Source organism: Eumetopias jubatus, unplaced genomic scaffold (genome assembly GCF_037043125.1).
Source record: "Eumetopias jubatus isolate StellerSeaLion01/CBP00866 unplaced genomic scaffold, mEumJub1_p1.0 scaffold_11, whole genome shotgun sequence".
In the NCBI taxonomy this organism is placed as follows: Eukaryota; Metazoa; Chordata; class Mammalia; order Carnivora; family Otariidae; genus Eumetopias; species Eumetopias jubatus.
The window spans coordinates 19,600,311-19,623,849 of NW_028274817.1; the positions used below are offsets into that span (position 1 = coordinate 19,600,311).

The following is a 23,539-nucleotide window of genomic DNA, read 5'->3' on the forward strand; positions in this document are numbered from 1 at the left end:
TGGGGCCTCATAATCTGGCAGGTCAGCCTTGCTTGCTTGGGCTGGTTCACCTTGTGGATAAAGGGAGGGAGGTGGGTTGACAGCGACCTCTTCACTCCTTGTGGCAATGTGGTCAGTCCCTTTCATCACACACACACACACACACACACACACACACACTTGTCATCTTGTGCAGGACAGCCTGGGGACTCAACCCACTAAATTGTGAGCTCCTCGAGGCCTGGCCAGCTTTTGTTTTTTCTCTCTTTCAGCACCACGTCCGAGCCACAGTCTGCTTGCTGAATGCACGAATGCGGCGCCCTGCTCCTCACCCACCCAGAAGCCGCCGGTGCACACAGAGGATGTCCCAGCCTCTGCGCCAGGTGGACCAGCCCTCGCTGCTTTCTGAAAACCTCCAGCACCTTTCCACCTCCACATCTGAGCCTGCCTGTGCTGTTTCTCTCTGCCTGGAATGCCTGTTTCCCTCCTTCCTGCTGCACACAGGGGGCTAGGTACGCAGACAGCAGCAAGTAAGTATTTGTTCACTGATTTACTGAAATGAGATGATGAAGAGCTTCAGCTGAGGCCCTGTTGGAGGCCTGAAATATCTCTGGGGAAGTAGCCAGGAGCATTGGGTTTTCTGGTTCTAACTTGCTGTGTGACCTTGGGCAAACTACTTAACCTCTCTGGGCCTCAGTTTTAGCCTCTGTAAAATGAAAGGCTCTTGCTGGAGTGATTGCTTGGATGTCCCTTGGGTAAAGGTGGGTAGGGGAATTCTGGGTCCAATGCTTACCTTTTGGAAGGCAGAGGGGGTACCCCAGTGGACTGTTCTGGTGATGTCTGTGGTTCCATCCCTGTGGGCAAGGAAAATCAACATATACAGCTCTGCTGAATACTTGGGGGTTGGGATTGTGGCTGTGTGCTTCCCGTGTGCTTTCCACTGGGGTTCGAGTGGTAGGAGTGGGGTGGGGGTGGGTGGGTTAGGGGTAAAAGAAGAACACAGATGCTATCATCAAGTTCCCATCTTCAGCATCTGTGCATAAAGGGATTCTGCAAAGCTATTAAGTTCAAAATCGCTATATTGTCTGACAATCTTGATCCCCCACATGCATACTCCACCCCCATACCACTTATTTTGGCAGTTTTTTATAAATCTGAGTTTCTTGGGTCAGCCTGGCTTTCAAAGCAAAGTTTCTTCCAGGCTTTCAGGGAGGCAGGAGGGAGGGGAACGTCCCATTTTTACCAGTGGAGAAACTGAGGTTCAGAGAGATCATCACACTCTTACACATTCACATAGAACACTTTTGCAGCTCCCTGGGAAGGGCAGCAGAAGAGGCCACATTATCCTCATTTCCCAGATGAGGCAATTGAGGCCATGAGCCATCTCCCTTTCTGAGCCTCAGTGAAGCCAGGCCTGGAGCAAACAATGACTCTCTCCACAGTCCTCTCCTTGTAAACATGGATCTGACCCAAGAACTTGCTCAGAGTCCTAGGGAACTGAAGCCAGAAGCCAAAAAGTCTGACTCCCAACCACCAGCGGCAGCTGTGCCCCCAGATGGCCCCTGTGGCCACCACCAGGGAGGGGGAGGGGAGAAATGGTCCCAGGGCCCTGGGGATTCCTCCCTGGGAACAGGTCACAGGGCGTGGCAGACTTCTTCAAGAAGGACAGAAGAGGAAATGAGGTGACCATTTCCCCGGCCTCACCCTGCTCAGAGCGTGCCCCAATCCAGCAACGCCCCACAAATCCACTTCCTCTTTGCACATTGGCCATCTCAAGTACACAGTACACACAATGCCAAACTGGGGATGAACAAAGGCTGCTAGGCTAAGCTCTCGCGTTAGCCCCCAGAGCTGCGCTTGGAACAAGCGAAGAGCCGTTGTCATTAGCACATTTACCATTTCCACGGGATAGAGAAGGGGAGCCGGTTTGAAACGACTCCTTGCTCCTCCATCAGTTCAGCACACCCCTTCCTCCCCCCACCAGCCCCACCCAAGCTTTCCACAGTCCACTTGCTTCCTAGATGAGAAGGGGAAAAAGAAAATCTACTGGCTCATCTCATCTCAACCTCTGTGTGAATGGTTGGTCACACATTTGGAAAAATTGGGGTTAGCCTATTCTGCATGGCTGTCCTGTCTAGGTGTTCAGATTGTGCACTGTACAAGGGTAGCACAGGTACTTCGTGGTTATATAGGAATGGCAATGAGAGCACACAGGTGGACACATAGATTGTGGGGTCTTGGAGCAGGGGGAGAGGGCCCTCCTACATAACCCGACATGGTCACGCACATACTCAGGCCTATCTACTCACAGACGCATGTCCGTGCGGCTAGGTGTGCCCTCTTCTGGCTGGGCTCCAGGCATCCCCTGAGACTGCTTGCTGCTCTCAGAGGCCTGATCTTGCCCCCCCCCCACCCCAAGCCGACGTGGTCACCTGGTCTGTGCGGTGCAGGGAGAATGCCTGCTGCTGGTGGTGTGGGGACCATGTCTGGGGTGCATGTGAGTAGGTGAGAATGTGCGTGTGGTGCCTGTGGGGCCAGGCAGGGCTGCTAAGCATGGCTACTTGGACTGTGTCATGATATGCGGGCTCCAAGAACATTTTACTTGAGGGCGCCTGGGTGGCTCAGTTGGTTAAGCGACTGCCTTCGGCTCAGGTCATGATCCTGGAGTCCCGGGATCGAGTCCCGCATCGGGCTCCCTGCTCAGCAGGGAGTCTGCTTCTCCCTCTGACCCTCTTCCCTCTCGTGCTCTCTATCTCTCATTCTCTCTCTCTCAAATAAATAAATAAAATCTTAAAAAAAAAAAAAGAACATTTTACTTGAGCAAGGAGAGGTGTTTCCTGATTCACACAGAGCTGCTGCATGGGCAGCCCCACCGTTTTGGCTTCTGTGTGTTTCCCACCGCGCAGGGGTCCCCGGGTGTGCAAATGGGAGTGATGCTCAGGCTCATTCCACCAGGGCTCTCCGTTCTCAGACAGAGGATTCACACCCAGGAAGGGGGAGCTGCGGCCGAATCTTGGGAAGCCCCGGATGTCTGAGCTGAGGTAGTCAGCCAGGGCAGGGTGGGGAATACATACCAGTATTGCCCTCCAGAATCCAGCAGGTACATCTCATCTGAAGACAGCTTCCGGTGCTGCTCCTTGGTCGGACTAAGGAAGGGGAGAGCCACTGAGAAGGGGGCAGCCTAAGCCTGCACTGTGCAGGGTGGGGTGCCCTGAGTGGAAGCAGGGGAACCCCTCATCCCTTAATTCCCCAAGGGTCCTGGGGGAGTACTCGGTTGATGCTGCAAATGTACTCAGTGCACAACTGTTGATCTTGTACCTCACCGAGCAAGGCTCCCAGGAAGGGGAGAAAGGAAAGAGCCCAGAATGCGGGAGTCTAGAGAGCCTCAGAGAGCATCCAGGGCTGCCATCTCCCCCTACATACGGAGACGCAGGCCTGCAGAGGCTCAGGGGCTTGTAGGAGGCTGTGTGGTAAAGCTGGGAAGGAGCTGGGCCTCGACCCAGATGCTCAGTCCAGTGCTCTCTCTCTAACTTTCTGTGGCCCCTGAGAGCAGAGGGCCCTGAGAAGCCAAGACACAGGAAGGGGAGGGGGGGGGGTCCTCGAGGGTGGGGCTGGAGAACAAGAGTTGGTAGGGCCAAGGAGTTCCTCCCCTGCTACTCTCTAGGAGGCAGAAGGGGCTGGGCCAAGGCAGCTGCAGGCTTGGGAGACTCTAGGGGAGGGAATTCTGGGATAGGCCAGGCTGGCCCATGGAGGGCATCTGATCTCCTCCTGCTATGCCCGTGCCAGGCTGAGGCATTCTGGTCAGCTTGGGTCCCCAAATTCCATCAGGCAGGCCTGCAGGTGTTTGTTTTCTATGGACCCAAACATCTGGTTAGCCCACCTCTGGGCCCACCTCTGGGCCCACCTCTGTTGGCTCAGGCTAAGTAAACAGGCCTTTTTCCCTGTGTATTTGAGAGCTTTAAGAATTAGCTAATATAAATAACTCACAGGAAGCCAAGGAAAACCAACAGCAGCCCTGCCTCCCTTCCAGATCCCTCAGCCCTGTGTGCTCCCCTTCTTAGCCTTTTGTGGTAGAAAACTGCTTGGGCCTTTTCATTCCAAGAAGACTCCTGATCCCTGACTAAGCTCCACTGCCCACCAGTAGCCCCCACAGTACTGAAGGCCTCAGACCTTAAATGTGGACTTGGGTCCCCAAACATTCCCTCCTTCACATCCCCCTACCCCCCTGCACATACCCCAGGATCCCGCCCCACAGGGCCCTAGAAAATTCCTTCTCCTGAAGTACCTGTAGTGGGCCAAGGCAGCGTTCAGGCCACTAGCAGAGATGGTTTCGAAACTAGGTCCCGAGGAGAATGCTTCCTCTCTAGAAAGTACAAGGCAGGAATGGTCAACAGACGGGCTCAGAAGCTAGGCTGGGCCCAGGATATCGAACCAGGGCAAATGAAGGTCATGGCTGCCTCTACCTCAGCCAGACTCCATTTGGCGCTCCCAGCCCCACCTCCCGGTGCCATCTTCCCAGGCTCCAGTCTGTCGGTGACGGAGCATTCAAGGTCAGAGAAGGAGGGACTGTAGACACCAATTATCCCCCTCCACCTCCATTTCTCAGATGGGGAAGCCAAGGCCCATTGTCCCACAGCAAGTTCGTGGTAAAGCCAGAGTAAAGAAACCTAGCTCCTCGTGTCTGAAAGCTTCCCCAGCCCCAGAGCAGCATCCTGTGCCTCAAACCTACACTATGCTTATGGCCTGGGCCAAGCGTGCCCTCTGGGAACGTCGCTCCGCAACTTGATATTTTCAAGTGGTCCAGGAGCCCCACCCGGCCTGACCCAGCCTCCGCGTAACCCGCCCCCCCTCCCCCGCGACCCCGGGGAGAGAGGGTCTGTGCCTGAAGCAGACACTAGGGGGCACTGATGAGTCGTGGCCCTTCTAGTTGTCCCGCTTTCAGCAGGGGGCTGGGGACTGTCGCGCGGAACACGCCCTGCCCAGCTCCCTGACTACCCAAGGACCTGTTACTCCTTGTTCCAGAGAGGCCCCCCCCCCCCGCCCCGCAATACAAGGAGGTGGTTCTTCACCCGCGGAACTGGTCCAGCAGCTCTGCCCCTGAGAACTCATCCACCGTGCCCTTGGGGACGTTCTTCTCCAGCCAGACCAAGTAGCGGATCACAGCCACGGCGTCCCGTACCTGGAGCGGGCAAGCAGAGCAGAGGGGCGGGCTGACGAGTGCTCAGAGTGCTCGCAGCCCGGGCTCCGGGATCAGAAGGATCAGCTGGCTGCCCCAGGAGCTGAGCTCCACACACTCGAGGGTGTGCTGACTGTTGGATGATGTTAAGGGGTTCTTGGGCAAGTTTATATATGATCATAGTGTGGTTAGGTTTTGAAAAGAGTTCTTAGCTTTCAGAGATACTTACTGAAGTGCTATCTTTTAGAGATGCTAAAGTGTCGACAGAAGAAACTGTCTGATACCTGGGATTTGCTTTAAAACCATCCAGCGACAGAGGCTGGGCTTGTAGGCAAGGAATGTGGCCTTACGTGGGCAAACCGGCCGCAAGCCGCAAAGCGGTGAAGCCGAGTGAGGGGGCGGGCGATCATTAGGCTGGCTTCTCTACTTTCGTATATGTTTAAACTTTTCTATAAGAAAAAGTTTTGTAAAGTGAGGCGATTTCTTCTCGTTTCAACAGGAATATCCAAAAGAGCAAGCCATCCTCTTGCCAGGGTGTGAAAATCAGGACAGCAAACAACTTACTTGACACTTGGAATGTGCCAGGCAGTGATCAAAGCAATATATATATATATATATATATATATATATATACATATATATATATATAATTCAATATAATTATACTTATGTAAGTATATAATTCTGTTTATATGTATATAATTATATATTTATAAACTCATTATATACTTATATAAGTACATATTTCTATTTATATGTATATAGCTATTATATGTATTAAAATATTAATGTTACTTCTATATTTTATAGATATTATATATTATATAACATATATGTTTATTTATCAATTTAATCCTCACCACAACCCTATGCTGTAGATTCCTGTTACGATACTCATTTCGCAGATGAAGTAACTGAGGCCCAGGGAGGTGAAGCAACTTGCCCAAAGCCACCCAGCTGGGAGGTGGGTAGAGGAGCTGGAATTTGAATTCAGACACTCTAGCTTCGGGGCCCAGGCTCTAGACCACGGTACCAGGCTGGGAATAAGGGGGTGAAGCCCAGGTGGGTGCTCAGGAGTCTGGTGTCCACTTCTCTGTTTCATGGAGCTTCTTTGGGTTCCTTGGCAGGGTCTCCTTTCTAACTCATCAGACCAGGAGTTCCCAACAGGCTAGGCTGCCTGCCTGTGACTTACATGGCTGGCCCTGAGGAGGGCCTGCTCCTTGCTGTTTTTCATCGCCTTCGTCACCATCACCGGGGAGTAGGTGTCTCCTATGAGCTTCTCCTGTCATGGGCAGAGAGGAGGAGGTTGGGGAGCATCTCCAGGGCACAGTGGGGTTTGAAAAGGATTGGCCAGAAGGTCCAGCTAAGGCGAGGTTTAACATTCCCTATAGTGGCAATGACCTTTCCTTCCTGTGCTTTCTGGCTGCCTAGGTCTCTCCCTGTCTTTTGTGTCCAGCTGAATCTTACCTCCTTCCCCCACTCCCTGCCCCTGGATCCCAGCAGCACTCGGGGATGGATCAGAGCCTAGCCCCTGCCACTCAGTGGGCTATTCTAACAACGTGAGTTTCCTGCACATATCATATCATAACAGATAACATTTATGGAGCGCCTGCTGTGTGCCAGGCACCGGGCTTCACATGCACTATCTCTTTTAATCTCTTCAGAGCAACTCCTCTGAGGTCAGGGCTCTTACTGCCATTTTGCAGGTAAGGAAACAGAGGTCCGGACTAGCTAAGTCACTTGTCCAAGGTCATGACGCAGTCAGTTCAGGGCAGAACCAGGACTCAGTTTCAGGTTTGGCGACCTCAGAGCCTCTGCCCTACCAGGCTGTACTCCCTGTGGTCTCCTTGACAACCTCTGAGTTCTCTGTGGGTAGATATCTGCTTCCTCTTTTTCCATCTCTTCCCAGGGAGGCCGAGAAGGGGACTGACCAACTGCCTGAATGGCTGAGGGGCTGTGGCCCCACTTTAGGTTGAGACTTACCAGGGCCGGAGTGGGCGGGGGGTGGGGGTGATGCCTGGCCCGGGGGGGGTGCTGGCAAACCTACCGTAGGTATCACTTCGTAGAGCCCGTATGTAGTATAGCTGGTCCCAATCCAGATCTTCACGTCTCCAGAGGCGTAGGTCTGGACATTGCCACGGACCTGGCTGTAATCTTCGAGTTGCACACACATGGAGCCCGTGCAGCTGGAGTTCAGGTACTTCCGGGTCTCAGAGTCAAGGCAACTCTTGTTTACAAATAACCTGGGTGGGGAGGGAAGACCAGGAGGGGGTCCTGAGGGTCCCTCAGGACAGCGCAAAGGACAAGGATCCCTTCGTTCCTGGAGGTCAGAGGAACCCCCCCAAGGAGCCAAGCAGACCAGATTTGGAGTGGGTGGGAACAGAGTGTCAAGGGGTCAGGAAAAGCCGACAGGAAGCTTCCCTGCTTGGGGGCAGGTGGCAGGCGGCAGGCTCCTGGGAGGGCTGCATGTTAGGGCAGGGTAAGTGGTGGGGCAGATGAGGGACGGAAGTTGGGGGAAGTCCTGGAGAGCAAGCCGAGGAAAAGCCGTACCTGATAGAGGAGTCCGTGAGCAGTGTGTAGGAATAGAAGAAGGGGTTATAAGGGATGTCACTGCCGCGGAGGTTGAAGAGCCCTGGGGAAGAGAATTGATGGGCACGTTTTGAGGCTGATCTGCCCGAGGCAAGTCCATGTCCCACCTTTGCCCCACCGTTTGCTCTGGCCCCCCAAAGATTCCCAGCAGTAAGCCTGCACATCTGCCTCTGAATGTTTCTCAGGTATTTTTGGGGGGGGGAGGTCTTTGAGGCGCTGATGAGAGTTTACAGACTCTTCCTCCCAGAAAAATGAAGATACCCAGCCAGCAGTCAGCATAGTTTCAGTGGGTTCCCAGCAAATCTGAAGCCCAGAGCTGGGGTCAGGTAAGAAGCCCTGAGCCACACTGGGACAGAATCAGGCGGCAATGGGTGCTAAAGCTGGGGGTATGAATGCCCCGGGCTGGTGGCCAGGCTGATGGCAGGTGTCAGCTGGGCCCCTTTCCCTTCATGAGATAGCTTTTGCCGCTGTGGTCAGCCCATTGCTCTGACGGCCTATGGGCTGGCTCCAGCTTGCTCCGGGCTACCTGGTTTTCTTATTCAGCAGACGTGATCTCCTGCCCCCTAGCTTTCTCAGTTCCCACAGGCCATGGCCACGGAGTGAAGCCTGGGTATATGGTGACTGCGGGCGGAGTCCTGGGCTGCAGGGCCCAGGAGGCATGGGGGTTGGGGGTACCCAGGTGCCCACCCCGTGTCCACAAGTCCATACTCACAGGCCGTCTCATCGAGTGCCGACAGAAGGACAGCAGTTGGGCCCTTGCGATGCTTCTGCATCTGGCTGCGGATGCCAGCTACCTTCTCCTGCCAGGGGCTCCCTAGAAGCAAAGGAGCCCAAAGAAAGCATAAGCGACGTGCTTTCCCTTTGGCACGCTGTTCCTGAGAGGGCTTCCTTAGGGCAACCATTTTCCATGTCTTTCAAAGCAACAGAAACATTCCTCCCAACAAACTCTCACTTGTGTAGCTGTTAAGGACATGGACTCTCTGGACCGACTGTCTGTGTTCCAGTTCTGGCCCTGCCATTACTAGCTGTGTGACCTTGGACAAATTACTTAACCTCTCTGTGTCTTATTTTGCATGCCCGTAAAATGAGGATAGATCGTCATATGATAGTATCTAGTCAATAGGGTTGTTATGGGGATCAAATGAATTAATATTTGAAATGCACACAGAACGGTGTCTTGGTGTATGGTAAGCCCGGTGTAAATTTCTGATCAATAAATAAGCATGCAGAACAGATGTCAAGAGAGCAGCCTTAGTTGAAGGGTGAAGGGATCAGGCTAGGTCATGTTCAAGCCTCTTTTCTGAAATAACCTGGTGCCTAATTAGCCACGGGTCCTTGAACATTGTTTTAATCCCTCTTTGACCCATTTTATAGATATTAAGACTTCGGGAAGGAAAAGTGACTTGTCTAGGTTTTCCTAGCTAGCAAGGGGTAGAGCTGAGATTTCCACGCGCGTCTGTTTGACTACATGGCCCACCCTCTTAGTCTATATGGACTCTGGACTCTCTTGCTAACACAGTCAGTCCCCAGACTTGTCCTGAAACTCTGTGTCACAGAACTGCCCTTTCTAGGATGCTTGTACCCTGGTTCTGGTTTTCATCTTTTATTCCTATTCTCTGCAATGCAGATGAAGAGTCTGCCCCTAGGCAGGGCTCAGAATTTGCTGGCAGAAGGTCATAAACATTAAGGGTCCCAGTTGGGCTCAGAGATCAGGCATAAGTAAGTTAACGCCATTTAAAAAAGCTTTAAGCAAACAGGTAAAAACTACTCAACCAGAGCCGGAGCTTTGGGTATGATACCTTTTAAGGATTATTTTATTTTATTGTGGTAAAATACACATACCGTAAAATTTTATCATTTTAGCCATTTTAAAGTGGCTAAAATTCATTCAGTGGCTTTAAGAACATTCACACGATTGTGCAACCACCATCACTATCTAATTCCAGAACATTTTTATCATCCAGAAAGGAAACCTTGTAGCCAGAAGCAGTCACTCCCCATTCCCCTCCCCGTTCAGCCCCTGGAAACCACTCATCAGCTTTCCGTCTCTACAGATTTGCCTATACTGGATATTTCATACAAATGGAATCATACGCTATGGGGGCTTCTCTGGATTCTTTTGCTTAGAATCCTGTTATCAAGTTTCATGAATCTGCGACAACAAACGAAAGCTCATTTAAATTGCCTGATGCATATAGGTATCTCTGAATAATTAACTTTTCACAGTCTCTTTGCCCTTTGTCCCCTTTAAAGCCTATCAGTTGCTGGAGAGAAAGTCTGGCCTGTCTCCGTAAGCTTATAGACTCAAGAACTCTTATACTTGGGCTTCCAGGCCCAATTCCGGCTCTGGATGGCTTTTCCTTGAAGACTAGCAGCCTATGAAGGCTCAGCATTCCATCACTTGTGGGCAGTGACAAATCCCATATGAATTCTCCCTCAGTCCCTGGAAGGCTTCCCCCCTCTATCCCCTCCTCTTTCCGACATAACTTCGCCCTTCGTTATCTGAAAGGGATGAGTTTTATTTATGATTACACAGTCTTGGATAGCAAGTTTCTTTAAAAACTTTTTCAAGATGCAGAATGATTCTGCAAGTTCTATCAGAACGGATAAAGAAAATTGGGCACAATTTTAGCATGTTTCATCATCCTTGCTTTTTTGAAATTTCCCTCCTGCTTTCTGGACTCCTTTTCAAACAAGAAATGTGCACGGGCTTGCGTGCGGAAAGGGGCCCTCGGATTGCCCAATACTCCTAGGAATCCACGTCCGTTGGCTCTTTCAGAATTCCTGGGGAGGTAGGGGGTGGTGGTGGCCAGGATGGTGATTCATCATCAGTAGCCTGGTCCTGGTCAGGATTTTAGTTACTACTTACCAGAATCATAGAGCATGCTGTTCTTTTATGACGTATTTAGATGGTATCAATGACGTCAAGATGAAGATTATCGATGTTAGAATTTGGGGGGGGTCAGTTAACTTTCCTTTGTGGTCTGGCTAAAACCTGAACCCTAATTTGTGCCATGGATTGACCCTGAGCTTAGTTGTATACTTCCTTTGTCAGCCGGCCCACCTGACCCCTAATCATCTTACTACAGGAGGGCCGGAAGTCAAGGTTTGAATGAATCAATAGAAACCGGTCTCCACTACCAGAGAAGCAACTCGTACCATGTTTTTTATTTTTTCTCTTCAAAGGGGTAGGGTTTTTGTTTTTGTTTTTGTTTTTTTTTTAATCTTGCTCCGACTCCCTTGTTTCTTCCCTTCCTTGCATTTTCTAAATATGGTCTGAGGACCTTTCGATTCAGACTCTTTGAGATGAGCGGGCCCAGACGTCTGCTTTTTAAATAAGCAGCCCAGGCAATTCGGGTGCACAGGAAGGTTGGAGAGCCACTGCTTGGGTAATTCCCAGGACAACATTTTCAGCCAAGGAGCAGCAGTGGGGACCCGTGTTGCTTCAAGCTGGGAGGAAGGAGCTTAGGCAAGCACCTGTGAATGCGTCCTGCAGGGCATAAATGGGCTGGCTTGGAACCAGAGGCTTCTCTGACCCCCACGCCAGGTCCACAAGGTTGGCTGTGATGGACACCAGTTGTATGTTAGAGTTTTTGAGGGCCATGTCATAACTCTCCCAGGAACCTGCAGAGACAGGAAGCCGTCACTCGTCCCCTGCCTGTTTACACCTCAGGAAAAACTGTGACTCTGGCAAAATTAGTCCTTGTCTGCTCTGCCTCCCACTCCACTCCTGCCACCTCAGCAGCCTAGAGCAGGCCCAAGCAGGCTGGTCCTCCTGGGGTGTGACCTCCCAGCCACCTCTCACTGCCTGGGGCCCACCCCAACACTGCCCACAGCCAACTGGCTAGGCTTATCTTTTCAAGTGCCAATGGCCATTCGGCCCTCTTCTCAGGACTATCCATTTTAACTGAGCATCCATGCCACGGCCCAAAGGAATGGTGATGTTCACGTCATCAGAAAGGCTGGCAAACAAGCCAGTTCTGAAGGGGGAGCCTTTAGGTACATATTCATGAAGACTCCACCCGTGGGGGCAGGCTGGCCATCTGGCTGGGACCCCAGAGCTCAGGGAGCTATATTCCTAGAGTGGGGAGGGGATCATGCTCCTTTGCTCAGAAACCCACTGAACTCCTTTGGCCTTCCAAGCTGCCTTCCAGAAGAGGGCTCCCAAACGATTCCAGTGCCATAATTGGTAGAGCTCCAGAGCACAGAGGGTGGTTCTGGGTTCAAGAACATCCTGGCCTATTGTCTGCTAGATCTTAACGATTCCCCAAGTCTTCTAGGTTGGGTCTCTGTACTCATGACTTAAAAAAAAAAAATCTGCATTCATTCTTTTAAATGTATGTTCATTTCACAATCCATGAATAAATTTTTGTTGCAAAATATTCGGCAACTACAACTTCAGACACTCTATCTTTAGAGTCAACCTGTCCCTCCTTCTACCAAGGCATGCTTCTTTACATCCCAGAGGGGCTGAGTCACCCTTGTTGGTGTGGACAAATGCAAGAATGAGGGAAGAACATACCAATGGAGAAGAGAAAGGGGTCGAAGCCCACACTCCCTCCGGCAGGAACCTCAGTGAGGAGCCAGGTGGTGATGGAAGTTATGTCAACTGAGAGGAAGACAGGAAAGAACGTAGAGTCACCTCCAGAGCCAGCCCCAGGCCTTCCAGTCAGATTTCTGTCTATGACAGTCCTACCATATCTGTCCTCCTTGAGGTTAGCCTCAAAGATTAGGGATGGCTTCAGATTTCCAGAGTCTCCCATAGAAGCCCATCATGGCTTTGCATGCATCCCCTTACCTGTGCCTTCTTGAACCTAGTCCAGGTTTCAGAGTTTGGGGGACATGCGACCCTTTTACCTTCTTTATGTAGCTCCCAGTTGCAGTCCATCTGCCGCTCAGCCTGGGTCCAGTAACGACTGTCGGTCCAGAGACCTGCCTTCCCCATGGTCACCACTGCAGTTCCTGGGGCAGAACAGAGAAACTTGGAGGTGAGGATGAAGGTGAGGAAGGTAGTAATGCGTGGGCAATACGGTGCTGGCTCTGAGAATGTCACAAGGGGCCTCTGGAAAGAACTTCTCTCCTCCGTTGCAAAGAAGTGAGGCAGGAGACATTAAGGGGAGCCCTGGGGGAAGCCAGCCTGGGCATCTCTGCTTTGTGTTGAGGGCCTCTCCTAAGGAGGGAAGACTGGGGTCCACTTCTGGCAGTCCCAAAGAGTCAATGCTGCATGTAGGTGCTCTCAGGAAAGATGGTGTGGTAGCTAACATCAAGACTCAGTGGCTGATAGGGCCACTAAACCAGGGGCTTAGCTCAAGACAGGCAGAGGAGCCAAACCCAGGGATTTTGGCAAGGACGGGTAAGGCAAGGGAGCGTGAAGCCCAGGGGAAGAATGTTTAAGGATCAGCAAGGGAAGCTTGGATTTCATTCAAGGGGCTGGGATTAGGCTGGAAGGACCCTTCAGAAACTGGGACCCCATAAGGGGCCTCTGTGTTTGCGTCTCATTTGGCTACGTGAGGTGTCCCCAAGTGAGCCATGTGTGAAGGAATCAGTGGGCCCCTAGTGGCTGGATGTGGACATAGCATCTGTTCCAGAAATGGCGCCCAGGGTGCGCTAAGCTAGGCCTGGCTGCTGCAGGGACAGTAAGCGCAGGAACAAAGCTGGGAGGGCCGTCTGCCTTGTGCAGAAGTGTGACTGGTGGGTTATGATGTGTGCCCTGGCAACCCTTTTCAGAGTGGTGGAGGGCAGGCAGAGCCTCTGACACTAGGTCCTGGTGTCCTGGCTTCTGAGAACTGGCCATATCAGAGCCTCTGTGACCACGTCTGGTCTACCAACAGAAGGAAGAAGGGCTGGGTAATGGCTCTCACCTGCAGACCCTGTAAAGCCCGTAATCCACGCACGCCTCTTGTCGCGATTGCCGATGTACTCACTCTAGGAAATCAATAACACCATCGTTAGCTGTTTCCATGGTGTTAGACCCCCCCACACACACCCCATGGAAGACTCCCCCAACCACATCCCAGTTCTTTCTGTCTGGTCGAATCCAAGCCCAGGCACGCTGGGCACCTCTTCCAGGAAGTCCTCTGTCACTCCTCCAGACCTCAGATCTCCCCCTTCCTTTGGACAGCTGTATTTCTCGGAGTCTAAATCCCATAGTCCAGCACTGGGCAGAACAGCCAAAGAATCTCATCTCCCTGGCCAGAATGCAAATTCTGCGCAGTCTGAGATCATGTCTTCTGGTTCTTCTGGGTTCTCCCCTCCAGCTGTCCCGCCCCTCCCCAGTACAGAACACTGGGTACATCATCAAGAACTTCTGCAGAGGGCTTCACACATTATTGTATTTTGATCATCATCATCCTTCAAGAGAGATCTCAATATTTCCATTTTGCCGAAGAGGAAACTGAGGCTCAGAGACGTTGAGACAGGTGGGAAACAGAAGTTTCCCAAGGTGGGAAAACAAACTGAAACAATCTTATTAACACTGACAATGCCTTCTCTTCCAAACAGGCTAGTACTGGGAAGGTGGATGGGATGGAGGTGGGACCAGTGGTGGGGAAAGGATGGGTTGGGTGCGCAGGGGCGCTGCTTGGGGGAAAGCAGTTCTTACTCAGACAATCTTGTTTCCTGTCTGCTCCCCTCCCCCAACCTACACCTCAAACTCTTGTAGTCCGCGCCTCTGGATCATTCCAATGCTCCATCCATCAGGTTATGGGAAGGTTAGAATTCCTCCAGTCCAATTCCTAGCCCACACTCTAACCTGCTAGGGCCAGAGTACCCTAAACATTCATTCTGGATCTGCCATCTAAGAATTGATCAAAATCGATTCTGAACTTGTTGGCAGTTTCATTGCCCGAAGTCAAGGAGATTTGGCAGTGTCTTCTCTCCTATGTAAAGGAATACATTCTCTCAGCTGCCTTAAAACTCCCATGTCCAAGACCCCTCCTTCCTTCCCTTCGCCTTTTGAATCCTTTCTCTGCCTTCATCTTCTGAGACTTGATGGCCTCTGGTTTGTGAGCTGTTCTCATTGGTGGTCGACCCAGGATAGCAGAGGGCAAGGGTGCGGGAGGAGCTGTCCCTCACCATGTGGGCATCTGTTTCGGGGATGATGTAGGCAGAAAGATTCTGGACGTGCATCTGCTGGCGGAGGGCTGTGAGCTGCGCCGTGGTATTGACCGCAGTAACTGGAAGGTACTGACAGGTGACAGGAAGACACAAAGACACACACACAGACACACACTGCTTAGAGAGAATCATGCCCGGGCCCCAGCGTGCGGAGGGGCTGCCACCTTCTCCTTAGGCAGGTGTTGGGGGTAGGTAGGCTGGGCCAGCCTGGAGAGGAACGGGGCGGCAGCTGATGTTACGGGTTAGTCTAGATTAAGGGGCCTGGGCTGAGCCAGAGATGGAGGTGTTGAAGAACTTGGAGAGGAACTCCTTGTGACAAAAATGGGACCTGAGTCTGGGGTGGGGGGCATGGCTGAGAACTGTGGGAAGCCGAGCCCTGGCACTGGGCCCCGCTAGAGGGACGGTCTTTCTCGGGATACCTTGGAGGCAGAGGTGCCAATCTGGCAAATCAAAATACAGGATATCCATCCAGTCACATTTGAATTTCAGATAAGCAACATACAATGTTTTAGAATAAGTATGTCCCATGTGCTATTTGGGGCATACTTAAACTAAAACACATAGTCATTATTTGAAATTCAGATGTAAGTGGGCGTCCTGTATTTCATCTGGCAATCCTACGTTGGGGACTTTTTCGAGTTTCCACTCACTGGTCCCAAATGGCAGAGGGGAATGAATGAGTACCCCCAGCAGTTTGGGACATTATCCAGAAAGATCCCCCTCTAAGCCAGACATTTCTTTAAAGGCTGGTTTATCTTTAAAATGAAAAATGTGTGGGGCGCCTGGGTGGCTCAGTCCTTCAGCATCTGCCTTCGGCTCAGGTCATGATCCCAGGGTCCTGGGATCGAGTCCCGCTTCGGGCTCCCTGCTCTGCGGGAAGCCTGCTTCTCCCTCTCCCACTCCCCCTGCTTGTGTTCCCTCTCTCGCTGTGTCTCTCTGTCAAATAAAGAAATAAAATCTTTTAAAAAAATTAAAAAATTATTTTTTAAAATTTATTTTAAAAAAATTTTTATTTTAATTTTTTTCATTTTTAAAAATGTTTAAATTTTTAAAAAAACAATTTAAAAAATTTAAAAAAAAGTGTGGGTTTTTTTGTTTTACCTTCCACTCAATGACATAGCCATGTTTGTTTTTATATAAAAACCTACCCACCTGCCTGCCCCAGTGGTCTCATAAAGTTGATGCTGCAAGCAGATGTACCCCATTGGGCCTGAGGCTTAGGGGACTGCTGGCAGCCCACCAGCTTTCACCTCCGGCCTGCCCCGGCCCGAGGAAGCTCTTTCGCCCTAATCTGGTTATGGAAAGAATCTTCTGATCTCCAGGTAGGAAGCCGCTGACCTTTCAGCTCCAATATGCCTGGCCTTCTCCCCAGTCACACCCTAGGCCTCGCTCTCCTCCTTTCCGCCGGCTTTTCTAGTTCTGTCTTCCTCCCTCCTCCCTTCTGTGCCGCCCTCTGCGCTGTTCCTTTAGAACTTTTGTTTTCTTTCCTCCCATCCTCCTGCTTGCCTCTGCCTAGCCTCCGCCCGAAGGCTAGCTAGGGGCCTCCACCCTCCACCCTCCTTCCCGCCCTCCCCCCCCCCCACAGTGGGGCGGCCCAGGCCAGGACGGAAGTAGATATCCTGCTGTGGGAGAGGTGGGTGGGTAGGAGGGTGGGATGGGGGATGTCAGACACCTGAGAATGTGCTGCTCGCCCTGAGGGATGTTAATCAGAAACAGGGGCCCCAGAGTCCGGAAGTGAGGAGAAAGGCTGGTAGAGGGAAAGGCCTGCAACTGAGCCTATGGGGGGATGGGAGGAGATGGGAGCTGAGGGGCGGGGCCGGGGCGGGGCCTTACCGGAGGGCTGAGGGAACAGTTTCTCACATCTTCTCCTCTCAGGTCCACTTGTTTTGGGTGGCCCCAGGCACCCAAAGCTAGAAACCGGGGGAAAAAATTCAGGGTCACTTGGAGACCGGTTAGCTTCTAGAGAGCACATGGACTTGGTCTCCTAAATCGCACTCCCCGTCCCCACCGGGTCTCCATCCTTTTAAACAAGCAGTGCTGTCCAACTCGAGGATAAAAATAATCACACTTCATAGGAAATTAGGCGGAATGGGTTGGCACCCTGGGTCACAATCAAAGAAACCTGTTTCATCGACAAGTGATGGCCACTTTTGCAGGGGTTTTAGTGCTCATTAAATCAATTTTTCCCTTCTAATCTAATCGGGTCTTTTCGGGGTTTACCGAACTGTTGTGTGTAAATTAAATTGTTGTAATCACATTTTCTTTGAAATGCTCTAGAGGATCTTGCTAAATAATCACCCCACCTTCATTTTACCCTTCTATAAATCTAATTTTATATATATTGGGTTTACTTAAATTCAAGGCCCACTTGTGCCATTTATTACAATCCAAATCTCTGGCTCTCATTCCAGGCCCATTTTAAATACATAAAACAGTTGATCCCAGTCTGACACCGTCGCCTGGTGGAGAAAGGTAGGTTAGCATTTAAAGATCTTTTACTATGTGCCAGAGCTCAGTAATTTATCTATAGTATCTTATTCTATACTTGCAACAAACCCGTGAGGTGGGTATTACCGTCTGTTTTCTATAGAGGAGGAGGCTAAAGCCCAGATAGGTTTGGTAACTTGTCCAAGTTTTACCGCAGTGAGTCAGTGGTAAAGCCGGGATTCGAACCCCAGTCATCTGAGTACAAAAAGTCAACCCTTCCATGGAAAGGACAGAGTATATGAAGACTTAGTTTCCAATTTGGGCTCTGCCCCAAATTCGGTGTGATCCAAGGAGAGTCACCCAGTATTCACTGGCAAACATTTCCTGCGTACCTACTGTGTGTCAGACACTGGGCTAAGTCCTACAGGCTCGGGGCCTTCCAGCCCCGAAAGTCCTGTGGTCTCTGCTAGTCCTTCCCTCCAGCCCCCGGATCTCCTCAGAGCGTAATGGGGGCCTGGGTATGGGGAGACACTGTACTTTTACTTTGAGTGGGTTGAGCTACGGATAGGAGGGTGGCTGGCATCTAACACCATAAATACCCTGCCCGGCTGTCTTGGTCTCATAAACTCAGCAGGGAGATGAGATCCCATACTGTTGATCTAAAAAAATGATCCCGTTTCTGTAGGAAGAGATCGTTGGCAAAATGGTGATGCTGAGATGCCAACACGAGAAGCAAGATTCCGTCAACCTGTGTCCCTCGGGACACCCAGATTGCTGTTCTCTGAGGCCGGCGCTGGGGCTCCCAAGGGCAGGCTGTGCAGCTGAATCTCTCTGTGCTCCCTGACACAGGGCCTGGCACTGGGGAGGTGCTCAGGAATTGGGTGCTGACTGACTGAGCCGGGTCCTGCTGACGGAGTGGGAAGGGAAGGGAGGCCTCCCTAAGGCTGGGGGTGGCGTGGGGGTGGCGTGGGGGTGGAGGGCACGGAGCTGGGCATCTCGTTGTGACCAAAGAGGAAAACAGGGCACCAGAGGAGTGACAAAGACCGAACGTTAGTTGCCTAACTAGTTTAGTTTAGTTGCCTTGGAGCCTCTTTACTTGGATTTGACTTGGTCCATGTCCATCTTGTCCTTGCTGGGCCTGCCTCACCCAGTCCTCAATAAGAATCTTGCTAAGCCAGTTTGGAGACAATCCCCCACCCTTAATATCTGATCACCTTTGCTATCTGATCAAATTCCTCATCCTTCACCCTTTGTATCTCTTCACCCTGGCCTGCCTCCAGCAAGAATCCTATTAAGTTGGCTTAGCGAGAACCCCCCCACCCCTGATGTCTCCTCTTAGTAAGTAATTTTCCATCCACTGTCCCCCTCCCTCTGTTCGTTGGCTGTAAGTCCTCAGCCATCTTTGCTGTGTTCAGAGTTGAGCCCGATCTTTCTCCCCTATTGCAGTGCCCTTATTGCAATAGTTCTGAATAAAGTCTTCCTTACTCTTAACAAGTGCCAGAATCATCTTTTCTTTAACAGGTGGGAATGGAAAGGTGCCAAGCCCGACTTGACCTGAGTCTGGAGGACCCCAAGGACTGGCCCCGGGGCTCCTCTTTCTCAAGACAGAGAGGAGGACCAAGAGAGAAAGAGACAACCTGGGCCCCAGCCCTTCCTCCAACCCTTTCTGAGCCCAGAGGGGAGAGGCCAGAGCTGCTCTCCAGCTGGACCTGCCCTCCCGGCGTGGGAGGGAGGGACCAGGATGCACATACCACAGAGGAGGACAAGCCAGGGGCAGCAGCCCCAGCGAGCCCAGGCCATGGGGTCTCCAGATGCTGGTGCTGGGTGGATGGAGGGATGGGGGGGAAGGGGCAGGGCTGTTTCCCTGGCCTCTTCCTCCAGGCCTTCCCAGGACAGGAGCAGCCAGGGGGCTGGGGCTGGCGATGGGGAGGAGGCGTCCGGCCAGGGGATGGAGAGTCCCACTCTGGTGTCCTGTATCTGAGGACTCCAGGGAGTCGGGCCTCGGGAGTCCGGGTGGGTGGGGAAGCTCGCGCTCTCCGAGCCCGCCCCGTGCGGAGTCCAAAGATCCCCAGGGCAGAAGAGCAGCCGCTGGTCTCCATCAGCCTGCTCCTCCCCCCTGCCCCCTCTTCAGCAGCCCGCCCCCGTCATTCCTGAATTCTGTCCCCCTCCTTCCAGCAAGCTGTTTCCCATTAGCTCCCCCACCCCAGGCTCTGGCTCCGAGAGGAATGTTTATCCTTCCTCCTCCTCTGAGCTGGCCCGTCTCAGAAAAAGCCAGTGTCCTCTCTCCCTAGTGTTTGGGAAGCCCCACTGCACGCCTCGGGGAAGCTGGTTACAGCTGGAGAGCTACTTTCTTCAGCTGGGGTGAGTCCCCTTAGGAGAGCCCACTCTGTAAAAGTGCTGCCAGCCACTGGCCGAGGAAGCACACCCTTCTCCCCGGGGGGCGGGGGGGGCGGGGGGGGGCGGCCCACTCACCGCTCAGCCATTGGAGCCATTCCTACGTGGGAGGAAATGAAGGCCCCATTTGGAGGGATCAGGGCATGCCACTGACGAGGGAAAAAGACTCAAACAGGGGAGTTTGAGGGCTCCCAGAAGACACATTTGGTGAACTGGACATGTCCTTTCTGCCACAGCTTCTAGAACAAGGCTTTGGTTCCCCTGAAGTATGGATCACTCCTAACCAGCGTGAGTCCCTACAGGGGAAGTGGGGAATACGGGGCCAGCCTTGTCTCCACACCCAGGGCACCAGTGGGCAGCTCACTGCACCAGCGCCTATAGGCAGCTCCCAGTAAATGCCCTCTAGAACGCTCGGCCAGAAAGCAATACTTCCGAGAGCCAAACAGACCCAATGGACAGGTACTTACCTACTAACCATTGGTAAGGTCCCAGTGAGGGAACCCAGAGGCAAACTTTTGATTTTATTTTTAATGTATTTACACTCCGCTTCCATCCACAAGTTTAAGTTTAAGGTGGCTTTCAAGTAATCCATCCGAATACAATAAAAAAGACCCATTTGGAAGAGGGGAAGGGGGTCTTCATGGGACTCCCTGAAGGAGGGGAATTGAAATGAGTGAGGAGCTTCAGTGAACTCCACCTCCAGGAGTAAAGGCAGAGGGCACAGCCTCAGAGGATAGGCCAGAGATGACGACTGTGAGAACCCTGTGTGGCTCTGGGACCGCTGACCCTCCCACTGTCTTTTCCCCGTCCCCCTCAGCCCCATTCCAGGACTGGGAACAACATGATTCCCAGAGACCAGAGGACGGGGGAAATGTCCCCCCGGAGGCCCTATAGCCCCTTGTACACTGTGATAGCCATCCTGAAGGGCAAGCAGGTGGACTTGACGGGGCCATGCCGAGGAGGGACCCCGAAGACAGCCTTTTAGGTCAAACACCCCGCCTTCCCCAGTGGAGCCAGACTGCCGGGGGTTTTAGTACCCAGCTCTGTCACCCACTGGCTTCATGGTCTCGGGCAAGTGACTTCGCTTCTTTGAGCCCACAGTTTCCTCACCTGTGAAATGCGGTAATACTAGGACTAAGTTCTTTTTTTAAATTTTTTTAAAGATTTTATTTATTTATTCATAAGAGACAGAGAGAGAGAGAGAGAGGGGCAGAGGGAGAAGCCCAGGCTCCCTGCTCAGCAGGGAGCCCGATGCGGGACTCGATCCCAGGACCCTGGGATCATGACCTGAGCCGAAGGCAGACACTTAATGACTGAGCCACCCAGGCACCCTCTTTTTTTTTTTTTAAGACTTTATTTATTTGACAGATAGAGAGAGCACAAGCCGGGGGAGTGGCAGGCAGAGGGAGAGGGAGAAGCAGGCTCCCTGCAGGGCAGAGGGAGGCCGATGCGGAACTCGATCCCAGGACCCCAGGATCATGACCTGAGCTGAAGGCAGCCGCTTAACCAACTGAGCCACCCAGGCGTCCCTAGGACTAATCTCTTAGCAAGATGATGAGGACTAAATTAGTTCATGTTTGTGAAGCTCTCAGAACGTGCTTGCCATAAAGAGTCAATGCGGTATGAGGGTGGGTGAAGTCAAATATGTAACTACAGCAAAAACCGGTGTCGTCTGTACCTTGACCTCTCTGCCCCTGACATCCAGCACTGCTGAAATGGCAGTTAATATAGCAAAGATCAGCTGGCTTGAAGTGTCAACCCTGGAAGCAAATAAACCAAGCAGGCACCCCTCCCCCATCTTCTGGACTGTGCCCCGGGGAGGGTGTGTGTGCGCGCATGTGTATAAATATAGGGGTGGTCACAGGGGATGGAGGCATGAGTCAGTTTCATAGAAGCTGGTCTTTGCCGTGATGAGACCCAGAACCTCACCCCCCAGCCGGCCAGGCAGCAGGAAGGGGGTTTATCCCCTCAGAATGAGGGTTGGGCTTCCCTTTGCTGTGATTAGAGGATGCAGTGGGCAGCTCCCTTCCAGCAGGAGGCTCCTTCTCCTCATGGAATAAGGTGGTAGTTATGGTCCAGGAACTTTGTTAGCAAGGCACAGTGCGCCTGGCTGGAGCCCCTTGTGAGCCAGTTAGATTGGTTTGGTTCTGTGGGCACAGACTGAGTCAGATCGTGAGCCCTGGCTGAGTGCTAAGCTCAGCAAGTCATGGTGCAAACCTATGCTGCCCCCTCATCTTCTCAGCACCTATGTGGTTAGAGTACCACCGTGGCTCACCAAGGTTCCAGTCAGTTCCACGTAAGCCTCTATTTGGTGGTCCTTGGGCACTCTCCCAACCATCTGTCTTTGGTAGCCTGATCCCTTTTTACTTCTCTGTCAGCTTATGCCTCTCTCCTCACTGTGTCCATGCCAACCACACTGCCCTTCCGTCAGTCTCGAATATTCGTCATGCCCCATCTAGCCACAGGGACTTTGCTTGTTCTTTTTTTCTCCACCTGGAATGCCCTTGCTTCCTCTCTTGCCCTGTGAACTCCTTCTCCTTCAAGTCTCACCTCAAGTGTCACTTCATCTGGGAAGCTTGCCCTGACCCCCTTGCTAGGTTGAATTTCCCTGTTAGTCTTCTTACTGCCTTTGTCACAGATCCCACCATCTGCCTCCCAACACTTCCCCAGTTGTGGAGAGGACCGTGGCTCACAGCTGCCTCTTCCCCTCACGTCTGCTGTTACTCTGCGTGACATCAAGTTTCCTTTCAACAATCTACCTGATGTCTTGGTTCTTCAAGTTCAAGCCCCTCAATTGAAAGCCTTTCTCCTCCACTTCTCCTCAACCTCCCACACCAAAAGGAGCATCTTGGGCCTTGTCATTGCTTGGGATTGCCGTTCTCTGATATAGTGAACTCCAGCTTCCCATTCTCTGGCCACGTTCTCTTATCCTTCTGTCAATAGTCCTCTCTCCCTTACTCCTATCATACCTGCTTTTTTTACCTCACCAAAATTTCCTGTCACTTACCTTATGTTCTTCCTATCCATTTATCAGCATCCCCAATCTCACTTCCCTCCCTATTTGGTCCAGGTAACATAATCCATCACTCCAACTTCCCTTTAATTAGCACATTTAACTTTTCTGTACCTCTGTCCTTCCACTACATCCATCCTGCCAATCTCCATCTTCAAGTAAACCACACTCCTACCCCAAGGCCTTTGCACACACTGTTCCCACTAATAGGAATGCTCTTTTTCCAGATATCAACATGGCTCACTTTGCTTCCTTCAGACCTCTATTCAAATGTTACCTCCACAGAAAGACCTTCCCTGATCTTATTTGAACAGTGCCTCTGTCATTCTTTATCTTCTTATGCTGCTTTATTTACCTTCAGAGCATTTACCTGACAATATATTATTATCTGTTTGCCTATTTCTCTCTCACTAGTATGCAAGCTCCATGAAAGTAGGGACTGTTTATTTTGTTCACTGCTGTATCCCAGAGCCTAGAAATACTGCCTGGCACTTAGTAGGCACTTGAAATATTTGTTGAATGAACGAATAAACCCCAGGGCATTTGAACTATCTGTCTTCTTCATAGGAGAAAATATCATACCTCTGTGGGTTGGAGTCACTCCAGATTCGTGGTGCTCCATGTCAGCAGGCCTCTTGATGCTACCCGGCGATCCTTTTTCTTGTCCTGGGTTGGCTCCCTTTCCTGCTGCCCTCGTAGGCGAGTCCAGACTTTTACCCTGGTCCTCAGACCCCTAACCTGCCTGCATTCCATGACCGATGGATCTTCTAGTTGTTTCTGACTTTGCATTATTTCAAACAAATGTACTGAAAATCTTTGCACACGTAGAAAGATTTCTCTAGGAG

General features: G+C 51.7%; 1 protein-coding gene across 1 annotated transcript in view; it reads right to left on the bottom strand.

The window, feature by feature from the left end:
• The window catches only part of XPNPEP2 (X-prolyl aminopeptidase 2), a 30,058-nt gene extending 6,742 nt beyond the window's left edge, over window positions 1–23,316 (bottom strand). The window contains exons 1-15 of the mRNA XM_088028526.1: window positions 23,277–23,316; window positions 16,694–16,770; window positions 14,819–14,929; window positions 13,606–13,669; window positions 12,602–12,706; window positions 12,267–12,353; window positions 11,222–11,368; window positions 8,457–8,558; window positions 7,706–7,787; window positions 7,203–7,398; window positions 6,348–6,437; window positions 5,049–5,158; window positions 4,265–4,342; window positions 3,054–3,125; window positions 773–833 (exon numbers count right to left, since the gene is read on the bottom strand). Coding sequence (XP_087884652.1) covers window positions 773–833; window positions 3,054–3,125; window positions 4,265–4,342; window positions 5,049–5,158; window positions 6,348–6,437; window positions 7,203–7,398; window positions 7,706–7,787; window positions 8,457–8,558; window positions 11,222–11,368; window positions 12,267–12,353; window positions 12,602–12,706; window positions 13,606–13,669; window positions 14,819–14,929; window positions 16,694–16,770; window positions 23,277–23,316 — 1,422 coding nt within the window. The remainder of the gene's footprint in view (window positions 1–772; window positions 834–3,053; window positions 3,126–4,264; window positions 4,343–5,048; window positions 5,159–6,347; window positions 6,438–7,202; window positions 7,399–7,705; window positions 7,788–8,456; window positions 8,559–11,221; window positions 11,369–12,266; window positions 12,354–12,601; window positions 12,707–13,605; window positions 13,670–14,818; window positions 14,930–16,693; window positions 16,771–23,276) is intronic.
• Window positions 23,317–23,539: the final 223 nt, after the last annotated feature.